Source organism: Sebastes fasciatus, chromosome 16 (assembly GCF_043250625.1).
Source record: "Sebastes fasciatus isolate fSebFas1 chromosome 16, fSebFas1.pri, whole genome shotgun sequence".
NCBI classification, from domain to species: domain Eukaryota; kingdom Metazoa; phylum Chordata; class Actinopteri; order Perciformes; family Sebastidae; genus Sebastes; species Sebastes fasciatus.
The window spans coordinates 14,754,402-14,782,304 of record NC_133810.1 but is presented as its reverse complement, the minus strand read 5'-3'; the positions used below and the strand labels follow the sequence as shown (position 1 = coordinate 14,782,304).

The 27,903-nt window shown below is 41.3% G+C and overlaps 1 protein-coding gene across 2 annotated transcripts; it reads left to right on the top strand.

The window, feature by feature from the left end:
* Nucleotides 1-1,182: 1,182 nt before the first annotated feature.
* On the top strand, nucleotides 1,183-27,521 carry taok1b (TAO kinase 1b). 2 transcript variants are annotated; one of them, XM_074612239.1, is made up of 21 exons: nucleotides 1,183-1,766; nucleotides 10,853-11,112; nucleotides 12,199-12,270; nucleotides 12,721-12,822; nucleotides 12,896-12,941; nucleotides 13,623-13,719; nucleotides 13,825-13,938; nucleotides 14,976-15,067; nucleotides 16,256-16,349; nucleotides 16,489-16,570; nucleotides 17,992-18,159; nucleotides 18,424-18,630; nucleotides 19,441-19,578; nucleotides 19,880-20,116; nucleotides 20,244-20,372; nucleotides 21,371-21,454; nucleotides 21,553-21,672; nucleotides 21,773-22,012; nucleotides 22,126-22,338; nucleotides 23,784-23,966; nucleotides 24,517-27,521. In XM_074612239.1, the coding sequence occupies exons 2-21, from the start codon at nucleotides 10,981-10,983 to the stop codon at nucleotides 25,030-25,032; spliced, it is 3,066 nt and encodes a 1,021-aa protein (XP_074468340.1). In that variant the 5' UTR covers nucleotides 1,183-1,766; nucleotides 10,853-10,980; the 3' UTR covers nucleotides 25,033-27,521. The 2 variants fall into 2 exon arrangements, with proteins under 2 accessions (XP_074468340.1, XP_074468341.1); XM_074612240.1 differs by lacking the exon at nucleotides 1,183-1,766 and adding an exon at nucleotides 2,503-2,765.
* The last annotated feature ends 382 nt before the right edge of the window (nucleotides 27,522-27,903 follow it).

Below are 27,903 nucleotides of genomic sequence, written 5' to 3'. Positions count from 1 at the left end.
AAATCGCCCTAAAGGGGTTTATTTCACAACAATGACCGACTCGCTGTACATTATCCCGTTTATTACACGGCTACTTAAGAATTCAATAATTTGACACAAAAACAGGCCGCCCAGAGTCTAACGTCAGAACTGCGCCCATAACAACAGTCTGTTATACATAGCAACGGTCTGTTATACATAACGGTCTGTTATACATAACGGTCTGTTATACATAGCAACGGTCTGTTATAAAGAGATAACAGACCGCTGTGATTGACCAATCAGAATCGAGTATTCAACAAATACAATATATATATTAAAAAAAATTATAAAGTGTTTTTTGAGAATCGATACAGTATCACAAAACAATAATATCGCAATATTTGATTTTTAAAATATTTTCTTACTACCCCTACTGATGGTGTACTGATGCAAAACCCACTCTTCTCATCACACTAGGGTCAAGGACTGATGAACTGCACTGGACATATACTGTATACATAATATACATTCATTCTCACTGTGCAATATCATTTTCCACTTGTGCAATTTTGTTAATAGTCTGTTTATTGTCAATACTGTATATACTGCTCCTATTTTTATACTTCCTTCTATTTAAATGGTTCATATTTTGTTACACTTTGTTTAGCTCTTCTTTTTTTTTACTGTGTTATCTGATGCATCTTGTTTTTTTCACTATTCCCTTTGCTGCTGTACACTTATAATTTCCCCACTGCAGGACTAATAAAGGAATATCTTATCTTATCTTATCTTAATATACACATGAAACTGTTTTTTTTTAACATTAGTTATGCTATTTATAGTAGACACCAGCTTAAGACTGATTAATCAGGTTAGGGAGCTCAGTGACTGAACATACATAAACACAGAGAGAGTAATGTCCAATACTTTTGTTATCCCCTGCTGTAAAATGCATATTGTGTTGACAGTCAGTTATATGCATATAGCTCTCTCTCCATCCAGACCACACATACTTGCAGTTGTTTGGTAGCACAGCAGCAGCAGCACACTGAGATTACCAGTTTAAGACTGAAACTGTTAATCAGATTTAGGAGCTCAGTGACTGAAAGCCAAACACAGAGAGAGTAATGTCTAATACTTTTGTTATCCCCTGCTGTAAAAATGACAGTCAGTTCTATGCATGTCTCTCTACATCCAGACCACACACACACACCTATCTATGCTTGCAGTCGTTTGGTGGCACAGCAGCAGCAGCAGCAGCAGCACACTGACATTAGGCTGTAGGGTTACAGCCGCACAGCATAACTAAAGAGCACAACTGTCACACGTGTACTCTCGTCTAAATGAAAGCTTTTCCCAGATTAATGTGCTCCTTCCCGATGGAAGAAGGGAGGTGATATTCTCGTCGCCGCCATTTTTATTTAGGAGGAACTGCCTATTGAGGAGAGAAACTTTGCTTCTGCCTAACTAACGTTAGCAAGCTAGTTAGCTATAGCGAGCTAGTCGGCTAGCCTGACTACCACCAGTTAACGGTTGACAGTCGTTAGCAACCAGGGCGTCTTGACAGTCGACCAGTATCCATGACAACGGCTCTTGCTAAAGTGAACAACTGACCGTTTGTATTGGGGCAAATTGTGCGGTTAGCCGATTTAGCATTGCTAACTTCTTAGCTTAGCGAGTTGACACTTTGATTTGACTGCATCGCCTCCTCGTACTGTGATTGAGCGTCCCACTCTGCCTCTCTGTTGTTCACTGGATTAATCAGCCTCCACTTTCTCAACCTTGTGTGGATTCATTTGAACCAGGTGAGTTTGGTCGCTGACTGAATGTTTGACGAGCGTCTTAAGGTAACTCATAAGCCAGTGTTTCTCATCAGATGCAAGTGGCTCTAACTTTATATATCTTAATAAACATATCTTAGATATCAACAAAAAGAATGCTATTTCTAAATAAAATGATGTCAACAATGCCATGTGTTGTCCCAGAGCATATCCTATTTAAAATACTTATTTAAAAACCTGTCAGAAAAAAAATCCCTTCATCAGTTGAATCGAGGATCGATGCTAAAACCGCAAACCAATGCACAGCATTTTGACTATATCTTACACCAAAGCTTAATTTTGTATGAACATCTGATTCCCAATCTTTAAATTACAAATTACCTTCCGATTACTGAGGTAAAACATACACGGGTAAGTACGGTTTAACATGCTGCAGTGGATCTCAACACAGGTTAGCTCGCTAGTTAGCCAGCTAGATTGCCATTCGACAGCTAGCTAAGCAAAAGTTGCTGTCACAACTTGTATGCTCTGTCTATCGTTACTTCAGTCATCCTTTGTTAGCATAAGGGTGTTTGTTTCCCAGTGTAACACACATTATATCATTGTACGTGGAGCAGATAGCGAGCTACAGGGTGAGTGGTTTTGTTGTAAATACTGGTAGCTAGCTACGTTAGCTTGCTAATCCGCTTTATGCAACTATCGGAGGTTGCAAGCAGTGCCACTCCCTCCTGTTTGTTTGTGTCCACTGTGGCTGTCTGTTTAGTAAGTTTGCTCTCCTCTTGTAAAGGGGACATCATGAGTCTGTCTGAATATAGCTAATGTGTGACGGTATAGGTGACATTGGACATCAAGACTCTCTCAGTGTCTGTCGTCGCAACGTAGCATTGTCCTGACATTGTGTTTACAAGCAGCATTAGCACCAGGAGAGTCAGTGACAAGTCATTGTGATGATCATCATTGTGTAAACGTCAAGACAAGGAGAGCATCCATCTGCACCGCTGATGGGTGTTTTTGTGCACCAACGTGAGTCGCATTCCTCAGTTTTCTCTGTGTTGCTATTGCGTAACACTGGCTATCTATCACTCAGCGAGCTTCTGCTTGGTTTATCTGTGAACTAACTTATGCATGGTGGCACAGTGGATCAGCTGCACAACAAATTTAACTTTGAATATGGGTAAATTATAATGTTATTGGTTGTGGCACCAAGTTTACCATTCACCTAAGTGATGGTTGGCGTGATCTGTCAAATATGATGTCCAAGGTTTTGATGGCTGACATACCCAAACACCTACACATGCTTTTTATATGCCATATACTGGCTGTTTTTAAGCACTGCAGTATGAGCACTCTACCTATCTTTGTTGGTGTCTTTTATACCGCGATGAACAGACTGTCCATGTTATTAATGCAGCCTATGGCAGGTACGACTTGTCCTCTTATTACTCTGTTATCACTGCCTGTCTCTTGTTTCCCCCATGGATCTCTGTAACCTGTGCTGATCTGTACACTTCTCAGTTGTTCATTTATACCTCTGCATGCTTGTCCAAACAACCAGTGCATTCGTTGGCTTTAACAGCTCCCCTTTTCTTTACTTTCAAGGACTTGCTGCTAGCTCATACGCAGCTGTTATTGACTGTGTACATCTCGATGCATGAGAAGAAGCCTGTGCAAAGTTGTTGTCAGTGGGGGGGTGCTGAATATGGGCACACTGCATAATGGATTTAAGTGTCTCCCAGGAAAAATGGATTAGACACTGGAGCAAAGCCTGCCCTGCTTGCTAAAGTCTAGATCCAAGTCAGTCAGTGACAGTCAGCCACTGCAGAACAAGTGCTGTTTCCACAATATGATCCACTGCAGTGCTGCCACCATAACTTTATTTGGTACTGATTTGAAATATGTAATACAATTAAAATATGTAATGCAGTTATGAATGACATAGTATGGACCTTATTTAGCTTACTGATTGTAATGCTACAGTGCTTTTTATTGTATCTAATCTAGGGCTGTCAATCGATCACATTATTTAATCCCGATTAATCCCACATTTTTTTCATGTTTAAAATGTACCTCAAAGGGGGATTTGTCAAGTATTTAATACTCTTATCAACATGGAAGTGGGCAAAATATGTTTGCTCTATGCACATGCATGTAGATATTTATTATTGGAAATCAATTAACAACACAAAACAATGACAAATGTTGTCCAGAAACCCTCACAGGTACTGCATTTAGCATAAATAATATGCTCAAATCATAACATGGCAAACTGCAGCCCAACAGGCAACAACAGCTGTCAGTGTGTCAGTGTGCTGACTTGACTGACTTGCCCCAAAATTGCATGTGATTATCATAAAGTGGGCATGTCTGTAAAGGGGAGACTTGTGGGTACCCATAGAACCCATTTTCATCCACCTATCTTGAAGTCAGAGGTCAAGGGACCCCTTTGAAAATGGCCATGTCGTTTTTCTTTGCCATAATTTATCGTAACTTCGTAGCGTTATTTATCCTCCTTCGCGACAAGCTAGTATAACATGGTTGGTATCAATGGATTCCTTATGTTTTCTAGTTTCATATGATACCATTACCCACAACCTAAAACTTGCATGTTGCATTTATGCGTTGAAGAAATTAGTGCGTTAAAACGAATTTGCGTTAACGCGTTAACTTTGAAAGCCCTAATCTAATCACATTATTTTCTTATCTGGCAAAACTAACTGCTAATGAAATGACAGTGTTCCTTAGGTTTTAGTTGCGTTGACTAACCAAACTGACAGTGACGTCTTCGGTGACATGGCAATTAAAAAAAGTGAGAAGTTATGGTCCTCTTCCTTCTTAAGCGTCTGCTTAAGGTCTTTGATTGAGGCTGGCTGCTGAACAGTTAACCAATTGCATATTTGATGAGTCAGTATCTGATGAGTTGGGATGAGAACGTGTTCAAAATATCCACCATACTGAAGGTCTGCTGTTTTCTGAAATTATAGGATGCACACTTGCATGTTCAGTCTCAAATGTTACACGTTTTTACAGATGAATTTGAGCTTTAAACAGTCTAAATAATTCAGTCTGAAGTTACTCTTTACATCCAGTAGTTCTTCAGTACGATTGGACAAACCACATCCACTGAACTTTGTAAAACTTGTATGTTTGGATGCCTGCGTTATGTGTTGTTGTTGAAGGTGGTGCCGCAGGGAGATTGTCTTCTTTTTTACCCAAGTTGTCGGTTGTTCAGAGGAAACTCGGCATGCTGTTGATTTTCAGGACATTTATCCCAACCGGAAGAGTGTAAATGGAGCTCTGTGAGTGAAATGGGATGGGTCAAATCCTCTTGAGTGTTTGGTCACTCCGTTCCTCTCCCCTGTTGCCGTCATCTTTTATAGTACCACAGATCGGGATGTGTTGTTGTTGACATTGGGTAGCTGGAGAGCTTTCCACTTCCTCTGCTCAGTGAAATCTGTAATCAGTCTGGGGAGCAGGAGCGTGGACACCCCACCCTCCATCTTGGGGGGATAGAAATGTAGTGTGTAAGCCATTTGAACAACAGCGAACATGTAGGTCATGAAATTAACATTGTCTCTGAACAAACAGCTGTGATGTCGCAGTGCTGTTTTTAATAGGCTGATGATCTTTATCGTAGGGATGCACCTAACCCATCTTTTCTACCCTGATATGGATACCCCTAAACTCAGCATATTGGCTGATTTATAGGCATCTGGCTGATACACATGATCATTTAATAAGACGTATCCGCTCGCTGCATTCCTACTTTGAATTATTTAGCGTTATACAGCATTTAGCATCTTGCTGAAGCACCTTTTGAAAGGATGTGTATGACCGTATATGTAGCATATTTTGTATCTGTAAAAGCGGTTTCAAGGCCCCGCACACCCACACAGGTGATATCAGTTATTCTGGTTGATGAGATTTCCTCTCAGGTTGACATTTAAGGTTGAAGCTTTGCTGAGGTCAACTCCATGTACCTAAAAGACTCCTAACGGTGCAAGTTGTACCGCCTCAGCAAGTGCAGCAAAACCAGGAGAGTCAGGGAGATGTCAGTCAAGTACAGTGTGCACATTGGAGTCTGATTTATGATGGTAACACCAATTGTTTTTATGTAGTTGTTATGGAGGGATGGATAGGCTGGGTTTTAGTCAGCATTTCCTTTTGTATTCTTCTTAAATCTTTCCTATCTTGTACATCTTTTTCTCTGCGTTTTGATAAATCAGCAGGCGGCAGGGTTGCTCATCTGTAGCTGACCCTGTGCAGCTAAGAGAATTTCACTATGGAGATCAATAAAGTATTTGATTATTTATCATCCCTCTCCATTTTCTCTTTCTCTCTTCCTCTCCGTGACACCACTCGCTACTCGGCTTGGTGTATCGGCTGCCCTCTTCATTAGGCTTCTTGGTGATTTTACAGTGCAGAGGAAATCAATTCACATAATACACAAAGAGAGAATCCATTTTCTCGAGCAGTAAAGCAAAACAACTTTCGGTGCATTTTTTTTGAACATACTGTTCTTTGTTCTAATATGTGAGTGTGTGTGTGTGTGTGCACGCACGGCTTGTAGTCCAGTCCACCTCTTCCAGATTCAGTCTTGTGACTTGTGTTCAGTGCTCTGTTTCATTGTAAGAGAGAGAGAGAGAGAGAGAGAGTAAAAGAATGACGCACCGATAACCTTTCCCATATCTAATAAAGTGGCAAGGGAGTGTATATACTGTATATCGTCTATTTTTTACGATTTTGAAATTGATTTTTTAATGCCAGAAGGAAGTTACTGCTTTTATTGTTATAGTATGAGTAACATGACGTCATATCCGTTTCATAAACCAAAACAAAACCACAGCTGGCTGCAGCGAGCCGAAACGAATAAGCAGAAAACATCCCTAAAAGCGTTTGGTCCAGTGGTAAAAAAAATCGCAATAAATCGTAATATTGAATCGCATACTTGTAGAATCGCAGTATTTAAAAATTGCAATATATATTGAATGAGCACCCAAGTATCATGATAGTATGGAATCAGGAGATAAGCGTATCGACCCAGCCCTATTATAATGTATATTCTTTTACTTGAACTTATTATCTTACTATTACCAGCCAATAAAACCATCACAAATTTTGAACAACTCCACCCTTTTCTGTCCTATCCTGTTTCCGTCCTGTTATTTCCTTAACTCATTTTTTTCAATTGGTTGTGCTTTTGAGTTATCCCTTCCTTCCCCATTGAATTATCCAGTTTCATCAGGAAATCAAATTAAGGAAACCAAGATGCTCTTAAACACAGTTCCCTTGTTCAGTAGTAAGCCATCCATCTCCCAGAACAGGACTTTTTATGGTGCTACAAAAGGTGCTGAGCCAGATGCACTCCAGTCCTCTGAGCTACCAATGGATTATTTATACAAAATACCTGTAACAAAACTAAATATTCATAATTAGTATTGGTTAAGTATTGTCTAAAAAATCCTACACTGGAATAATTATAAAATATTGCTATTATAACACATAACTGTTAGAAAATAGTCTAGTAAAACTCTATATGGAATTGAGATTATTTACAATTAAGGAACTAATTGTTTTAGTGAATGCAGCAGAGGAATTAATCATACCACTGTTACGAAGAGGCATCTATTCATTGTAATTGTACGAAGGTTTATTTTGATTAAAGGATGATTCTGTGTATGGCTGTCCTTTTTTATATAAATAATCAGTAAATATTGGTAAATAATAGTTATTTCACGGTCTGACATTGTAGCCATGAGTGAAATCAGTGTGTGCTGAATCAGGCAAAAGGAGGGGCCACTCATGACAGTATTGTCTATGCTAGGAAATTAATCATTTAGAGTACAGCAGTGATTTTCCTTTGTCAACACGACTTCTAAGTCTTTCTGCCTCTCGTACAAAAAACAAACAAAACCTCAACCCATTGTACATTTACAGACACAAAGAGGTCGGTCTGTTACTACACTGAATGTCAAATTTCTCTAGAATGTGCACTTTAACTGATAGCCTGAAACCATAATGTCATTTAAAAATAATGTCTCATTTTTTATATCTCGTCTCCATGGTTTTGCACACAGTACAATTGCCTGGTTTCACTTCTTTTTCTTTTTCCAAATGTTCTCAAAGTTATTCAGTGTGTAGCTTAGTAACTGTAAGCCAGTCCTCCTTGCTTCTCCTTTGACTTTCCATATATCTGACATATTCACAGGGCATATTTAAGACCATTGTCCCGCTAGAAAAAATGAATCATTTTCCTCACATTAAGTCAGATTGGATGGGATGTTTTTACAGAATAAGGCAGTGCTTACATATCACCAACTCGAGATAAGAGAAACATCCTTAATGCACAGTTGCATTAATCTGTCCTGCTTCCTGAAAGCGACTGTAAAGTTTAAACTGTGATTTATAAGGCTTCTTTCAACCTTTTAACAGTCAACGTTTTGGTGGTGTTGGGACACATTTAGCAGCCAAACAATATGTAATCGTATAATGCTGCAGGCATTGTGACAGAATTAGACAAAATGTGAATGGCTCTCTGTTCACTAAAATTCAACACTAAAAAGCTCTGCTTGTGTTACTGAAGTTTGCTCCCAGCAGCAGTTTTTAGCTTCTCTCCACTAAGATATTGGTTGTCCTTGAGGGCTGTGTCTAGGTGTACAAGTTTCACTCTTGTTTTTTTTTTTCCTCAGTCGGCTGGATAGCTTTTTCAGCAGGACAAAAATTGTGACATCAGCCAGCAGTGGGTGGTTTTGGTAGAGGCTCCCAGGCTGAACTGATAACCATAGCAGGCTAGGTTAGCAGTGCTGTAGACCCAAAGATAAACCGAAAGACGCAACTATCAGTTTTCCCACTGAGTGTTTCTGTAATGATATACGTGCGGTGCTTGCTGAAGACGAGACAAGAAGGTGAGGTGAGGTTAAAAAAGGTGGAGTAATTCTTTTGAGGCTGCATGTTGGTGGTTATCTGTTGATAGGAACGGTACAGACTAGAGGAGAGTGCTTTGTATATTTGCTTTCCACTCTTTAGGTGTGTTTGACATCAAGCTATATTGTCACATAAGACTAATTGGAGTTTTACCTTGTCCTTGACATGATTTGTCTCTGCTCAAGTGTATATTCAGAGAACAAAGGATGCTGTGGGTTTGCAAGCCTGGTTAAATATCTCAGCAAAATATAGACATTAGACAGGAAAAGCTACAACCTCAAAATGATTTCAGTAGTTATTGTAGCTAGGGCTGTTAGTGGATCAGTCGACTAATCGGTCGTTTTGGTCTTAGTCGACTAATGCAGGGGACACACCAAGCCGACAGCAAAGAACTAGCGGCAACGAAGGCCACCAGTTGCGTCGCCTCACGTTGCGGGAAGACCGAGGACTGCAGATATACAAGCCGTAGTTATGATACGTACATGAAATAAAGCGTTGTTTGCCGACCATTTTCACACCGCTCTTACTCACCACTAAGCTTCATTCCAGATGGCTATGTCGTTGTGAAAATATCCGTGTATTGACAGATCAGATGAGATGAAGATGTTTTTCCTCTTGACTTTACTCGTTGGCTTGCTTTTCTCACTTCCGTTTCTCTTCTCGTGCACTGATTCATTTAAGCTGAACAGTCAATCGGATTGATTTCTCTCACCATCGGGCACCGCCGGTGGTTCAACACGCTGAATCGGCCGAAAAACCTCAGACACGGGCAGAGTAGAACCGACGGTGCGGGACACACCGAAAAAACTAGGACGACAGCCGCTCACCGACGGCCCCAAACTGTCCGACGGCCGACCGTCGGCTTGGTGTGTCAGGTGCTTATTTCCAAGAAACTTATGAGTACATCTCTGGTAAAGACAACATATAAAGTGGCGCTTTTGTCTGATTCTCTGTGGCGAAACTCCGTTTGACCGATCTGTTAATTAAATCAACTAATCCATTAGTTGACAAAGTCATATACAGTAAGTGTTAGTCGACTAAGAATTTCTTTGGTCGAGGACAGCCCTAATTGTAACTTAAAAAAGCTGATACGACCTTTTAAACAAACAACACATGTACAATAGGGCTGCACAATTAATACAAAATGTATCAAAATCACAATATCGCCTACTGCCATTTTCAAATCGCAGTATTTGTTAAAATCGCAATATTTGTTAAAGGTCAAATGTGTGTCAAAATACCATTTTAGATTAAATATTGTGGTGCTGCAGAGATGTCCTTTTTTTCCAATGAAAATGAGAGTAATGATGTAAAAATGGTCATACTCTCTAATATCGCAAATCATATCGCAATTGCAATATCAGTCAAAATAACCGCAATTAGATATTTATTAAAAATCATGCAACCCTAATGTACATTAGAGCAGTGTCACTTATACAATATAGTATGTAGGGCGTTGACATACTGATTTGTATGGAACCTTGCAGAATTTGCAATATAAACTGCACAATACAGACATACACTCAGCATTATGAATATGTGGTACAAAATGGTGCATGTACGCACATACACAATAATAATCTTACATGCATGTTACATGAATTAACTAGAGCGAAACTGATGCATCCACTTTAGAGTAGACGGTAAAATTTGACCCCAGGTCGTCTAATTGATCATCGGATGCAGCTCAAAGCTCATTACTGCGGGCCGCCTCATAGCAGTGGACATGAAATCGATCCTCGAGCTGGGATATTTGCACTGCCCAGTCATTCCAGTGGCTTACACATCTGCAATAATTGCCGAATCAATCTGAACCGATGCACTTGTGATGACTCCGCATTCAGTAGTTTATATTAGGGTCAGCACTTGAAGGTGCGACTCTGACCTTTTCTGAAGAAACTTTGTGTAGCTCTCTTTAGCCAGTGGGATGCTGAATGCCACCCAGTGAGGCATCGGTTGTTGGAATGGATGAAAATCAAACTTTGATATAAAATTACTTTGAGTCCATCTTGCTTTAGATTTGGATTTGTGTTGCAAGATCAAAGAGACTTCCTCCTCTCCTTTCAAAGTCTGGCCAATTGACTTTTCTCACTTGTATCACATCAGCTGAGTTTATCTTGTAATTGCTAACACTTCTGTCTGTCTCTCTCTTTGTCTTTGTCTTCCCCTCACCCTTTTTGTCCATCTAGGTGCCCATGTGCTGGTTCCTTAGGCCCATCCACTACTGCAGATGAATCTTCAGCTGCTTCGGTGTAGCTCAGCACCCAGATAGTCCCATCCCCCTTTGCGTGGGTGATACGGGACTACATTAACCAGGATGCCCTCCTCTGTAAGGGCAGGGAGCCTGAAGGATCCGGATGTGGCTGATCTTTTCTTCAAAGAAGACCCAGAGAAGCTTTTCTCTGACCTCCGAGAGATTGGCCATGGCAGCTTCGGCGCCGTCTACTTTGTACGGCAGCTACATCTTCACACTGACTCCTACACAAGAGAAATACACTTTATAGATTTATTATAAATGATACGATCAGTTAAATACAGGAAAACCTTGTTCAGTAAATAGAGATTCTACACAGCGGAGATGGAGTGATGCATTTTATAATCCAAAATTCGTCTCTATATTTGATTAGCTGCCGTATTAGTTTCGGTGAATAATACAGTAACTCAATGCTACATGACTTGCCAATTAAAGACAGTTTATATTTAGTTTCAATACATCAGTGGGCTGACAATAAGCCAGAGTTTGTCTCATAATTATAAAAAGTAGGAGTGTAAGGAAATATCGATACACTCGAGTATTGTGATATTATGTTTTGTGAAACTGTATTGATTCTGAAAAACGCTATTAAAATACTTACATTTTTTTTATCTGTTAAAAGTGTACATTAAAGGGAGATTTGTCAAGTATTTAATACTCTTATCAACATTGGAATGGGCAAATATGATTGCTTTATGCACATGTATGTATATATTTATTATTGGAAATCAATTAACAACTCAAAACAATGACAAATATTGTCCAGAAACCCTCACAGGTACTGCATTTAGCATAAAAAAATATGCTCGAATCATAATATAGCAAACCCAAGTCCAACAGGAAACGACAGCTGCCAGTGTGTCAGTGTGCTGACTTGACTATGACTTGCCCCAAACTGCATGTGATTATCATAAAGTGGGCATGTCTGTAAAGGGGAAACCCCCGACCGGTAGATAGCAGTGTTGTAATCTATCTTTAGCCATTTGATTTCTCCACACCAACGTAACAAACAGAGACAGGAAGTAGGATAATGGTGGTGTGTTTTCTTTATACTATGACAGTATTCCAAAAAATTGGTTTAAAAGGACAAAGGTACAGCAGAGTAATGTGAGTCACCTTATCTTTTGTTCTTGAACACTGCACACAGTGTGGTTAAAAAAAAGTACAAGAGGTCTTGAAAAAACCACATCCTTGATGAGAGAACATTTCCAGAGGATTAGATGTACTTGTATGTTAAGAGTTGAAATATATACTAACAATGTACTTTTTTGTTTTTTACAGGCACGGGACATACGCACCAATGAGGTGGTGGCAATTAAAAAGATGTCCTACAGTGGCAAACAGTCTAATGAGGTGAGACGAGATCGATCATATTTATATAATAGTTCAGACTTTTCACTCTAAACATGTTCATACAGTATGGGAAGTATTTTGATTTTAATTATTTTATCATTCTAAACGCATTTATGCTGTACAGAACAAAAGTACAAGATCTTGATATATATGTATCTTCATATAAAGAATGCAACAAATCCTAAATGCTCACATCATCAATGAGTATTCACGTCAAATAGTGAAAGGTCACCCTTGTGTGCTCACTTTCCTGGCTTGTCGTCCCACATACAGTTCACTCCTGCTCATGATTTCAGATTAGCTATAATCAGATTACACATAATCTGTGAAGAGAACCACCTTACGCCTATTTACAACTGAAAGACACTCACATGTGCAGTCACCTCTAGTGCTAAGGCCAAGCAATGCATTGCACTGTTTTATTTTGAAGTCCCCTCTTTCCCCTAACAGAAATGGCAGGACATTATAAAGGAGGTGAAGTTTCTCCAGCGGATCCGGCACCCCAACAGTATAGAATACAAAGGTTGTTACCTCCGTGAGCACACAGCATGGGTAAGTAACAACACTTTAGGGCCTTTTGTGTGTCCATACATTTCTATCCTTGACCTTATCTCTTGTTTTCTAGCTGGCGATGGAGTACTGTCTCGGCTCAGCCTCCGATCTGCTAGAAGGTGAGCAAGTGTTGCATGTTTTTTGTGTGTGTGTGTGTGTGTGTGAGAGTTGGGCCGGTGTAACAATTTTCAAACTGGTTTGATATTAAGCCACAACACCGTACCGGACCGGTATATCAGATTTTTAACCACTAGGTGTCACACTTGACTCAGCAGCCGCTTGTCACAAAATGAGAATAGCTGGTCCACCTTAACAGCCCACCTTAAGTAAGTCTGAGCAGTTGTTATTGCTATCCCATTCACTTTAATCAGCAGGTGGCCAGCAAGACACAAGGCCTATTGAAGGAGGCTGGGTCACGCGTCATCAACGTGTTATATCTTTGGGGGTACAACACATAAGCAGTAAAATCTGGCCAGCACTCGCTGAAATTGAGCCAATTGCAACACACGACCGCAGCTTCAGTTACACTGCACATGTGTTATACCCCATACCCCAAGACCCATGTCCCAGCTTCCTTCAATAGGCCTTGGCAAGACACAGGAACTTGTCTTGGGGTAACCGATTCTCTATCCCCATTCCTAGCGTTTTTCCCTGTCCGCCAAAATGGCAGATGGCCTGATGATTTCACCCGCCACTGCCAACAATTTACCCACATTTGGTGGGTGGCAGGTGCTAATTTCATACCCTGTTGACGCGTCCTCATCAGCTGGTGTTGATTCAAACTGTTTTTCCTCCTACAGTTCATAAAAAACCTTTACAAGAAGTAGAGATTGCTGCCATTACACATGGTGCTCTGCAGGGGCTGGCCTACCTTCATTCCCACAATATGATCCACAGGTGAATGATTTTTTTTACATGACCTATATTGTTTTAAACACCATATCCCCCACGTATCCCCCTGCTCTCTCACACACAGGTATGTGTTTTTTTTCTCTCTGTCAGGGATGTGAAGGCAGGTAACATTCTGCTGACTGAGCCTGGGCAGGTCAAACTGGCAGACTTTGGCTCTGCCTCCATTGCCTCACCTGCCAACTCCTTTGTGGGAACGCCATATTGGTGAGTAAAAAAAGTGAAAGTATTTTATATGTATGTGTTAAATGTTTGAGCTGGCCAAAATGTTGACAGTCTGCTTAAAGAAGCATTGATTCATGAAATGGGTTTGACTGTAGAGAGTGTTTACCTTTTATTTGCATATCCACACACGAGTAAAAAGTGGCCTATTGATGTATTCAAATGCTCTGCTGCTGTGATTGTTGGGGACAATGTATGCTCAGGATTGAGACATCATCTTCAGGATTATATACTCTGTTTACAGAAAACTGCTTTTTTTGTGTGTTATTTATGCTGCCGAGAAAGTACTTAGATGACTCATGAAAAACAGTTATTTAATTCCAAAGAAAGGACTTTTAGTGTGCAGATTAATATTAAAAAACCCATTTAAAGACGCAAGTGCGACTGACGCCCTGTGTACACGTATACAGATATTTTGAAAAACGGATATTTTCCCCTCCGTTTAAAAAAAAAAAAAAAAAAAAAATGTCCACATGACCTTCGTTTTACAAAATATTTCCGTCCACACTTGATCGCAAAAACGACTCCAAACGCTCGCCGTAATATTTACATGTCACCACAAGTGAGATCACAAGTTAAGGGTCAATGGATTTTGTTACCACCCTTCTCACTCCCTTTCCTTTGGTTTCATTGCAGTCAGTTCGATAACCGTTAATGTTCGTGATGGGCTTTGATTCCTGGTCGAATTGCATGACTGTCTTCACTCTGCTGTCATCAACTGTCTCTTTACATGCATATATGACGAAAGGGAGGTCATTCAGGTTTATGTCCATGACCCTTCTGAGTGCTCCAAACCTCGCCTTCAATCGCCCTAAAAGCACATTCAATCACCATTCGGCCTCGACATGTTTAATGTGTTGCCTGCTTTGGCCTCCTGTAACTGTAACATTTTTCAAATGTAAAGTAGTAATTAGTCTGAGCAGTGCAAACAAAACGTAAAAAAGACGGTCGGTTGCTGTTAACCTCCTTTTTATTTGTCCTTCTCTGTTTCCCACTTTCTCTTTCTCCTCCACTACCTCCAGGATGGCCCCTGAGGTGATTCTAGCTATGGACGAGGGCCAGTATGATGGGAAGGTGGATATCTGGTCCTTAGGGATCACCTGTATAGAATTAGGTAGGTGACAGTATGTGTGTATTTTATCTTTTAAAATGGAACGGCAGTAGAAAGAATATTTTTCTATAAAAATTAAGTGTAAACTAATGTGCGCTAAAAATGCTTAAATACACAATCTGTCGTCCAAATGTTACCAAATCATGGCCTACCTGGATTTGTTATTGATTGACAGGTCTTGTGCAATACACCATCTTGTCTCGTCACCCCAAAGACACATGAACATGCTAGTAAACAAACACAACGTGCGCCCGTTTCCCCTCCCACCTCTACTGTAATTTGATCTCCTTCATGTTGCCGGTGTTATGTTGTAGTCGCCGGCCTTGGTTTGACAGATGTGCACGGCCTGTCAGAGACTAGTGGTTCTGTTAGTCCGTTTATAAACAAACTAAATATTATGTTAATCACGTTGTCATAATGATTATTACTAATGCAATACAAGCTGGATTTAGCGGCGTGACGCCGTCGGCACCTGTTGCTGATGACGGCTACTTTTTAATTTGCCAGAACGCGAAAACCAGCAAAACCCGAAATTGACCCAACTCTAACCACGGTAAAAACAAAAGTAAAACAATAAATCCCATGTACTTCAACACACTTTCCTTTATTACCGTTTGCATAATGTTTTTTGTTAGGAAGTTAAACAGGTCATATTTCCCTCTCTCTTATCTATTTTATATTGCTGTGAAGCAATTCACCTAATATAATTGTTTTACTGACTAGAGCTTGAACGCATCATAATGAAACTCAATGCAACCCCCGTTAACGTTAGCTGTTAGCTCTGCAGGACTGTGCTAACTAGCTCTCCTCCTGCCTATTTCAACACGTATTTGTTGTTCATAATGTAGCATTATCACGGACAAAATAGGGTGCGTCAATAGTGAGTTTATGCGTCCTGTCAGATTTTAGACGCTCTTAGTTTTGAGCCCCCCCGAGTTCCTGCTCTGCTGTATAAAAAACAGTACTGTCACATTTTCAGAATTTTGGCATCGACCTGGTGCCGAAGTATTGGTTCTCTTGACATCCCTAGTTAAATCCGTAATGTTTATGAACTCAGCAGTAAAACAGGCCTATATTTTCAGTTATCAGTTGAGAAATGCAAATTGTTTTTCACCTGAAACTTTAATTACATATGTGAATACACCTGTGATTTAATACGAAGTAACTTGACTGTTGTCCTTTTTGTTCCAGCGGAGAGGAAACCTCCCTTGTTTAACATGAATGCAATGAGTGCCTTATACCACATAGCGCAGAATGAAAGCCCCACGCTGCAATCCAGTGAATGGTGAGACGCCACAAACACACATAATACACAAGCACATACATATGTGTTGTTTGTTTTGCATCTAAAATACTGATGTTTACTTTTGTCAAAGGCTGTCGGTATCGCTGTCTGACCCTCTATCTTCTCATCTCTGTTTCAGGACGGATTACTTTAGAAACTTTATCGATTCTTGCCTTCAGAAAATCCCCCAGGACAGACCGCACTCTGACGACATGCTGGGTGTAAGTGCATGCACATACTGTACACGCTACAACACAGAAACAGAGCGCAGGGTCAGTGTGTTAAGATGAGAGATTGACAAAGCCCCCTGGCGATAAATCTCTCCCTGATGTTTGCGCTCTGTTCTGTCCCCCATAAGCTTCTATTTTGATTCACTAATCCTCCACTTCCTGATGCGCACACACATACACACACAGCCAGAACATGTACAGACACACACAGAGCTCGGTTTTGTAGAAAGAACACAGATGTAATTACTGTAGAGCTACGACTTCTGCATCCATCGTTAAGTAACTGAGCAGCTGTCACTTAGCCCACTAATGGACTCACTATTGCTAATGGAAGTTGTCCTTGGGGTACAGAAGCACTGCACACTGCGTCTTTCTTTCTTCAAGTTCCAAAACAATACAAGTGTTATAATGTTCTTTTTAACTGCTTCTCAATGTGTGATCTTCTTCAGTTGGACTTCTGGCTCAACTTTACCTTCTAGTAAAGGGCATGGAGAATGACTAATATTTTAATATCATATTTTTGTCATATCATCAATTGACCCATCCAAAGTCCCGCCTTCCTTAGTTACTGTTGCTAGGTTGGACAAGCTTGACAAAAAGAAAACTCACTTCGGGGCGGCACGAAGCAGAGATAATATAAACAAAGGAACAAAATCATGCAGGTTCACCAGAAAATGCAGCGGGGCCTCCGGCAGCGACTTGCAGTCGGAGCTCTGGCAGGAGGTGGAGAGCTCAGCGTCCGGCAGCAGAGGCTTCTCCTCCGGCCAGGAGCACAGCTTCGCCTCGCTGCTCCGCCGGTCCCCGCTGGGAGTCAACACTGACACCACGCTGCTGGAGACCCAGGCCGTATTGCTGGGCCCGCTGAAGGGGAAGGGAGGCACGGGAGAACCAGAACCAGGACTGCGAGCACAGAGAGAAAAAGGGCGGGACTTAGGAAGGGTCAATTTTGGCAATTGGCCATCATCTGCATGATCCAGCGTACTACTCAGTTAGCATTGGTTATAGTAAGTAAGTAAGTAAACAGCCATAAACATGAAGTAACAGTGTGAGCTATCTTACCTTAATACAGGCCTTTCATTATGCAGTTTCAGTAAAAAACCATCCAACGCCTCATTAAATCCAGGGCTCTGACCAATTTGCTGAAGCTATTAGCTAATTCAGTACTATGAGCTAACCGGGAGGGTTCCTTTTTGGGATATTGAACATTCTCCACTCATTACGTTTGTGCAATTTATAGCACAAAAACAACTCGCCTCATAAGCCCCAAGTCATTCCAGTAATGCTTTTTAGTGTTGAGAACAGTTTTTCTCGTGGTCATCCCTCTTCACCCCCCCTCTTCTCCTTCTTCTTCTTCTTCTGTGACTTCTCTATTCATGATCTGTCTTTTCCTCCCCGTCTCCCCCCATCTCCAGCATGCGTTTTTGCAGCGTGAACGTCCAGAAACCGTGCTAATGGATCTTATTCAGAGGACCAAGGACGCAGTGCGAGAGCTGGACAACCTGCAGTACCGCAAGATGAAGAAGATCCTCCTGCAGGAGGCCCACAACGGACCCACAGCAGAAGCCCAGGATGGGGACGAGGTGTGTGGATGTTTATTAAAATTTTAATTTATTAAAATCAAACCAAAGCAAAGGTGCTAGAATAAGATTTGTGTTTTTTTTTTTTTTTTTATAGCTCAGAAATACATTTGTCACTTTCACGGGATACTCTGAAAATAACCAAGCATGCACTGGTTTGTATGCATGTCTGTCTGTGTCTCTTGGTCTTTCTCGTGTTCCCTCTCTTTCTCTCTCTCTCTCTCTCCCTTGCTGTCTCTGTCTGTGCTCCTCCTACTCTGTCTGCAGGAGCTGGAGCCGGGCGGAGGTCGGACGGGGACAGTGAACAGTGTCGGCAGTAATCAGTCCATTCCCAGCATGTCCATCAGTGCCAGCTCCCAGAGCAGCTCTGTCAACAGTCTAAACGAAGCGGCCCAGGACAGCCGCAGCGAGCTGGACCTGATGGAGGGAGACCACACAGTCATGTCCAACAGCTCCGTCATACACCTCAAACCGGTGGGTGAAGTGACACCGACACACACCTATTTAGAAGAAGTATGTAGCATTATATTCATTATTGATTAAAGGTGCACAGCACTGATTTTACACATGAAGATCAGTTTATAATGTTTGTGGCTCTAGTGGGAGCTTTGTCTAGTCTGAGGAAATAAAAAAAAGTGGCAACAATTTATAACAGAAACCCTGTAATGCAAATTGGGAATGTCAAGTTTGAAAGAGATGGACACATATACCATTCAGGGAAGGTCTAATAAAAGACGCTATTGAGTTCCATTATGAGAAATATATATAAAATATGTATGACATGGCTGGCACCAATGGATTCCTTAGGTTTTCCAGTTTCATATGATGACAGTATCTTCTCTCTAGCTTTAAAATGAGCCCGAGCGTTATTATAGCATTAACTTTGACAGCCCTTAATAACATATAATATCAATTTCAATCATTCTTCATTCTCCAAACATGACCAGAAACATGTCGATTTTAAAATTTAGAAAAACACACAATTTTGAATGACCTTTTGCTTTAAAAAACGATGATGAACTGGTTTCTCCAGCTGTGTTTTGGTAGGATGTTGTCGAGTCGGTGAGGAGCTTTCTCACAGCAGTCTGAGAAACTGATTCAGGTTTAGACCGAGCACTTTAGTTGCTGTTATGTTTCAGTGGCACTTTGGTTGTTTCTGATTCTCTTCTGTTCTGTCTTGGATCTCTTTCTCCCAAACCTTCCCATGCCCCCCAGTGCTTCCATTTGTGTATTTTAAATACAGTAACAAAATAACATGTTAATTCCGCTGCCTTGTGTTTCCAGGAAGAAGAGGAGAGTCTCTCTGGGGAGCAGGCAGCCAGCAGTGAACCCTCCTCTGAGCCCCAGCCAACACCAGCTCAGGTCCCGAGGAAGCACTACCGCAACAGAGAGCACTTTGCCACCATACGCACAGCGTCACTCGTGAGAACACACTTGCTTACTCCATACAACTCACCTACTTATCCCACTCAGTGATTTAATTTATTAGTGGCTGTATAACAGAAAGGGCCAGATATTTTGTGCTTTGTTTTATAAACGGTCTGTGAAATAATATTCTACATTTAACAAACTCTTTTGACATTGCTGTTATACCTAAACACTTAAGTGAGATGTCTTTATCCCTCTATACAAGTCAAATTTAAAAAAAAAATTATCACACATTTCAAAATAATCTGAATCTAAATGGACTATGCTGATTCTCTCCTGCGTCCACATCTTGCAGGTGACCCGCGAAATGCAGGAACACGAGCAGGACTCGGAGCTGCGGGAGCAGATGTCGGGATACAAACGCATGAGGCGGCAGCATCAGAAGCACCTGATGGGCCTGGAGAACAAGCTGAAAGGGGAGATGGATGAGCACAGGCTGAGGCTGGACAAAGAGCTGGAGAGTCAGAGGAACAACTTCACGCAGGAGATGGAGAAGCTGCTCAAAAAACACCAGGCGGCTCTGGACAAAGACGTATGTAGACAAAGGCAAAAACACAGTGGCCTACTGATACTGTGATATTCAGCTACAGTATTACTGTTTTCAAAGCATTTTTCCTACAACTGAAGCAAGCGTTTTTTTTGTGTCGTGTATGACGTAGCTTAAGACGTTTACCAACGACGAGAAGAAGTTCCAGCAGCACATCCAGGTGCAGCAGAAAAAGGAGCTCAGCAGCTTCCTGGAGTCACAGAAGAGGGAGTATAAACTACGCAAGGAGCACCTCAAAGAGGTAACACACTTGAACTGCACATATCTCTGTGATCATTTTGTCTGTGATTTACCCAAATCAACTAAACATATATAATTAAGTATATACTTGGACTTCTGTAGGTGTGTGATCGAGGTTAACATCTGGAACTAGGTTTGCTATACGTACTATACGTGTATACCTATATAGTTTTTATTTTATTTTGGTGGTATGTTTTCGGGTTCAGATAGTTTATTTCAGTATTTGTGAAGATTAACAATCTATAAAGGCTTCTAGTTATTTTTTTTTAAATAATGGATAATTTTTTTGATTTAATAGATTAGTCTTTTGGTCTACATTATGTATATAAAAATTGCAAAAATCACAGTTTCTTAAAGCCCAGGGTGATGTCTTCAGATGTCTTGTTTTGTCTGACAATCAGTCCAAAACCCAAAGATATTCATTTCATTATAGGGCTGAGCTATTTTGAAAAAAAAAATGTAATTGCTATTATTTTGGCTGATATCGCAATTAAGATATGATTTTCAATTTTAGAGAGAATTATCATTTTTACGTCATTTTTACATCAAAATGATTATGATGTGATGTGATGTCGCGGGGATCTGTACCAAACAAATATGTTTTCTTAAAGCTTCAATAGGCACAATGTTCTTTGACATCATTGGGCAAAAATTCCATAATAACCTTTCAGCATATTGTAATGATTGGCCAAAGTCTCCCGTCACAGGCTAGAATTTCTAAAGCCTGAAAAAAGAGCCATGAGGAGGTGCAGAAGTCTAGTTTTCTCTCAGAACATTTGAATTACAATATGCTGAAAGGTTATTATGGAATTTTTGCCCAATGATGCCAAAATATTCTGCCTACTGCAGGTTTAATTGGACTGTTGCTGTTAATTTGATAACAGAAAAAATGCAAGAAGAAAATTTGTAAGGGATCACCCCATGCTAACTGCAATATCCATAAAGCCCAGTAATGCCCTGACATACTGAAAGAAAACTAAATAACACCTGTTTTGGCAGGAACTGAGCGAGAACCAGTCGACTCCCAAGAAAGAGAAACAGGAGTGGTTGTCCAAGCAGAAAGAGAACATCCAGCACTTCCAGGTGAGGAACTCTCACACGATATGTTGGCAAGCCCAAGACGGAATGATGATTTTACACAGTCTGTAGCATCTGTGACATTAACGAAACTTGATTCCCAGGCGGAGGAGGAGGCAAACCTGCTGAGGAGACAGAGGCAGTACCTGGAGCTAGAGTGTCGGCGGTTCAAACGCAGGATCCTCATCGCCAGACACAATGTGGAGCAGGATCTGGCCCGAGAGGTACTCCGTCGCACACCACCACCCACTCCTATGTTTTTAATCGATTTGACTTATTTGACCGCTGTCACTCAGCATTTTCTCCTCTTTTTTTTTTTTTCAGGAGCTGAACAAACGGCAGACACAGAAGGACTTGGAGCACGCCATGCTGCTCAGACATCATGAGTCGATGCAGGAGCTGGAGTTCAGGCACCTGGGGACAATACAGAGGGCGCGGGCAGAGCTGATCCGAACCCAGCACCAGACGGAGCTCACCAACCAGCTGGAATACAATAAGAGGAGGGAGAGGGAGCTGAGGCGCAAGCATGTCATGGAGGTCCGCCAGCAGCCTAAGAGCCTCAAGGTATGTTGACTCAGGGGAAGTCCTATAACTGACCCTCACTACTCACACTCACTCATACAACACTTGTCAAGCTCCTTCTCTGAACATCTGCATTTCTTTTTTATGTTCTTCAGTCTAAGGAGCTTCAGATTAAGAAGCAGTTCCAGGAGACGTGTAAAACCCAGACCAGGCAGTACAAAGCCCTCAGGAACCATCTGCTGGAGAGCACGCCCAAGTCTGAACACAAGGCCGTGCTCAAGAGGCTGAAGGAGGAGCAGACCAGGAAGCTGGCCATCCTGGCCGAGCAGTACGACCACTCCATCAACGAAATGCTCTCTACGCAGGCTGTGAGTACCCGAAGAGAAGCCTAAAGAGTTTTTATTAACAAAAAAAATACAAAAATTTCCTCATTTAGTCATGTAGTTTTAAACTCACTGTTAATTAGGGCCGGTCTTCATTTTAATATTGCTCAGTACCAGTTCCAATACAATACCAGATTCCAAAACAAACATTGTCCATACCTCACATTAAGGAACTTAGAAATCTTTTTCTACACAACCGTTTTATAACAACATGAGCTAAACTTCATTAATGTTTAACCCTTTAAAACCAGACCTCCCACAGGAGATCGCTGTTCGCATGATCCTGTTTTAAATCGATCTAAAATAAAAACCATAATAGCTAAAGCGTTCATTCTTTTTACAGCAGAAAGCCAAAGCTTCTGTCTTTCGCTTCATCACGTGATGACGTCATTATGTTAAATTACGTGCGGATTACTTTTTTCTGCTCATTAAAATGAGCATATCTCAAAAACTAAAAAAATGTGAATAGTTCAAATAACTTATGAAGTGTGTTAAGAAATATTTTGTTCATGTTTCTACATTTAGAAATCTTTTGGATCAACATGTTTTGTGTGTTTTATTTAGTAACATTCTATGAAAAAATATGTCAGATTTCTGTATGTTTTTTTTTATTTATGACACAATTTCAATACTTTTGTCAATTATTATGGTTTATTGACTTATATAACCTTTTAGCTTGGGTTGTACAGATTTTAGGGATATAAAGAATTTGAAAATACTCCAGGAAATGACAACACAATAAGCAAAAATACCAATGTAAGCACTGGGGGACCATTTCTCTTGCAGATTTCAAAGGGTTAATATAGTCTTAATACAAAGCAGTTGTCCAAGAACATAATAAAAGACTCAAATTAGCAAAATGATTATTTAAATCCGTAAATATCTCCTTTTAAGAACATGTAATCAAGACTTAAGAATCCGACAAAGCATATGATGACAACTTGCAACGCTCAACAATTTTCGATACCCCGTGCTAAAGACACATTTTGGTCCATATATACGATACGGTAAGTATTTGTCCTGTCTTGCCCCAGCACGTCCCAGTATAAAGTCATTGAATTTAACTAAACAAGTCCTCAAAATCCTTTAGTCATGGAAAGCCTGTGTTAAACATTGTTTTTCTATATATTAAATGTAACAATTTATGACTTTGTTTCTTTATTTGTTGTCAGTATGTCCCACATGAATGCTGTCAAATATTCGTATACGTTCATTCTAAATCAGATGCAGGATTATTGAGTCCAATGTTGCTGTCAGTTATGAAAATGAATCATTATGTTTTATGGTTTCCTGAAAGATCTCCCAGGATATCAAATAAACTGTATGTCACTGACATTTGGCCAAAAAACAAACACCGTGATGCTAACAAAGAAAGACTTCTGTATCTTTCTCTCTGTGTCTTTCTTTCACTTTCTCTTGCCTGCCCTCAGCTTCGGTTGGACGAGGCTCAAGAGGGGGAGTGTCAGGTCCTGAGGATGCAGCTGCAGCAGGAGCTGGAGCTGCTCAACGCGTACCAGAGCAAGATCAAGATGCAAACAGACGCTCAGCACGACAAGGAGCGGAGGGAGCTGGAGCAGAGGGTCTCTCTGCGGAGGGCTCTGCTGGAGCAGAAGGTAAGAAAGACCCCTGGAATTGTCTAGTGTTGCTTAGTGTAAGGGAGTTCCTCAAAAGGATCTTAGTTTCAGGGGAAAGTTCCTGCGGTGGAAACGGGGCTTAAAAGGCCATTCAACCCTTCCTAGTCATTTAGTGGGCGGTTTGTTTTTTATTTGTGTTTTACGTTTTTTCATTGTGTGAGTTGTATGTGTTTTTATTCACGTTCTGTTTAAGATGTCTACATTTGTTTTTATAACTATGCTTATTCTTCACTTTCCCAATAATATGAAGAGTGTAGTTGAGTGGTTCATTTTTGTTCGTTCAACCAAGAACTTTAGAATCGATTTGTCCTTTCAAAGCAGACGAATGCGTGAATTTTAAACTCAAGGTTTAAGGTTCTTTATTTGTCATATGTCAATTCCAGCAAAGCAGTTATTGTCAATGAAAATGTTTGGTCTCAGGTTCCTTCAACAATAAAATATGTATATATATATATATATATATATAAGAGGAAATCACACAGGTAAATGTGAAAGCAAAATCATTTGCTCACTGTGTTTATCTCCACAGATTGAGGAGGAAATGCTCGCGCTGCAGAACGAGCGCCTGGAGCGAATCCGCTCACTGCTGGAGCGCCAGGCCCGAGAGATCGAGGCCTTCGACTCGGAGTCCATGCGGCTGGGCTTCAGCAACATGGTGCTCACTAACGTGGCTCCCGATTCCCAGGGAGGCTGGGGGGGAGGAGGTGGAGGTGGCCAGGGGGCTCAGGGGGGAGGCCACTGGCCCGGAGGAGGTGGAGTAGGAAGCGCCGGCGGCGGCGGCCACAATAGTCATCACCACCAGGGGGGCTCCAGCTCACAGCAGCCCTGGGGTCACCCCATGCTGGCTGGGGGCCCGCCACCCTGGAGCCTCCACCACCCCGGAGGAGGGAATCAGAGGGGGAGCGCGGGAGGCGCTGGAGGGGTGAGGAACAGCCCGCAGGCTATGAGGAGGACGTCATCAGGGGGGAGAAATGAACAGGGCATGAGCAGGAGCGCCAGCATCACCTCTCAGATCTCCAACGGATCCCACCTGTCCTACACCTAGAACACACGATAATTGTCTTAAAATTAAATTCTTGTGCACCTAGGTGACACTACACACACAAACACACACACCATGCATGCACCACACCTGCCTCATACAACACTTACCACAGTACGTCTGACACACACTGCGCAGCACTGAGACTGGGTTTACCTCAGCCTAGTTCCTCTCCCATCACCACTGCTCTCTTACATCGGTGTACTGCGAGCAGCAGTCTGTGGAAACCCAAAAGTCTTGAGAGTAATCCAAGATTGCCGAGGGCCACGTACAGTATGCCACAGTGCAATAGTGTCATATTTTTTTTGCAGTAGCCTACAGTGCTATTTTATGTGTTCTGCCATGTTAGTCTCTGTTGCCATAGACCCAGAGTAGTATATTTGTATTATCTACCATGGAGATTATTATCGAGATTTAGTTTGCAGTATGCTGTTTTATACATATGTGGGGGAAACTTGATGCTTTCAGATGTCGTGGTAGCACAATAGAGCGCTGCAGGGATGACGTATTTTTGAAAGCCAATCAGGAAGTTAGCATCGCCCCGGTTCTCTCAACAAAAAAGCCAATGAGGTTTTTTTTCCATTGGGTTTTTGTTTGCAGAAAATGAGCTCTGTGGCAAACAAACGTTTATGATACTTACACATACATACACAACAAGGCTATAACGTGCGGAGGAGTCGGCGTGATGACGTTTAGTAGTCTCATTAAGACACGTAAAAGCTTCAAAATTTACGAGTGGGATATTTATTGCTGTATTTTATGTCGTAGAACAAAACGTTCAAATCTCTTCAGATTGTGTTAACCACAGACCTTATTTCAGACATCTAACTAAAAACCCATAAAAAAAAAAACTATTGACTTCCAGACGAGGGAACCGGAAGTGCTAAAATGCAAACTCATTTCTGGGTTTTAGGACTCCTGTAGCACTCTATAAGGTGCATTATGGGAGAATTTGCATTCGGTGTGCAATTTTTAGAATGGCATTTAAAAAATGTGTTCCCTCAAAAATCCCTCACAGCTCGAGATTTAAGCACAGACATCTTGCTGATAGGAAAGTTTAATGAGATTATTGTTTATGTTGTGTTACAGACGAGTGAGAAGGCAGGAGGTTGATGTAGGGGAAGAACAGAACACGTCAGACAGGTCTATAAGGAACATGGAAAGAGAACGAAAGTTGTTGTAAGTTGAGTAACAATGGGTATCTCTGACTTTATAGTCCAAGGTGATGAATAGCTAAAAGTATGCAATCTTTTATTCCAGCCTGAGTGACTTAACTGAGAGGAAATCTAACCAGTGAAACCACCTTGTGCAGTGTTTTACTGGAATGAGTAGTTGGGAGTTATTGTGTGCTTTGAGCAGGGGCTGCAAAGATGCCAAAGGTAAGGGTGCAGATTTATCATTATAATTATCCATGCCAACATACTGTTATGTATTTAATGAGATTGTGCCAGTGGAAGTTCAGGTAAATATGTTGCTGCCAAGTTAGATGCTGGATCGGAAGGAGAGGAGTCATTTCTTGTGCATGCTCGACCTCATTGGGTTTCCACAGACCTCTGCCCACTCTTCACTCACGCCTGCCCAGTGGACGGGCCAGTTTGAGGGACGCTGTAGCCTTACTAGTCCACAGCCCTTCATGACAGGGACGGGTTTTCAGCAGCACCTAACCTCTACTTGAATAGCATCAAAACTAGTGTTCACTCCTCACTTTGTTCGTCATTTTCGGGGTCTAATCTGACACCGTGCTGGTCGGTGAAGGCGACGCAGTAAAACAAACGGTCTCTGAAAAAAATTGAACCACGCCTGTTGGTCTACCTCAAGAACACTCAGAGCAGAGCTTCACCGCAGGATGTCGGGACTTGCAAACGACTTGCATTTGCACAGGCCACACTGAATGATTAGCAGATTCTCTCTCTCTCTCACACACACACACACACACACACACACACACACACGCATACATACAATAGTTATTGATTTTTATCCCCCCCAGTCAAACAGTATGTCCCTTTGCACACTCAGTTGATGAATGCATGCACTGGGGGGGAATTTTGTGAAAATGGGATTGGGACATATGGTGCCTTCAAATGGAACTCGTTCATATGGACTCTTCTCGTAAACACGATAAACACGACCCCATTTGAAGGCACCAATAAACTTGTTTTAAAAAAAAGAAAAATCCGAATTTTTTTATAAATAAAGCACTTAGCAGTTAGAGATGAGCAACACACTCGGCACCATTTGTGTCGGGGCAACAATATCCATCTCCTTTGCCTAAAAATGTCCCTGTGTGTTTTTAATTTAAAAAAAATAAAATAAAAATCATTTCAAGAGTTGCAGTGAACGAACATGGAGCGTGAAAGAGGAGCATCGCTAAGCCCTCTGCTGGTTGGTGACTGCTGAATGTCTGTTTGGGTGGATGGGCGGTGATGCTGTGATCTCCTCTGCTATGCCCCTGCAAATTTCCCCGGTCTGACATCCCGCTCTGTCTCACCCCCCGGCGACCCCGATGTCATGTTCTGACCTCCGACCTCCCTGATTCCCTCCACCTTCGCCTCCTCCCCTCCTGAGCCTGGTATGGTCTTCACCCCCTCCCTAATCTATTTGGGAAGAGCTCTTTAAGTGAAAGAAAAGAAGAAAAAAATATATATCTATATATGTATTATTATATAAATCTATAAAAAAAAAACTGATTATAGAGATAAAGGTGGAAGTCTTATTGTGAAATGCAGAGATTATGCATTATATGATTTTCAGAGGTGAAAATGTACAGGAAACCTGTTAATATTGTATATTTTGAATTTGAAAATATGGACATGTAATTGACAAATCAAAGGCAAATTAACCTGTTGTGATGCGGACACAGTGATGTGGTTT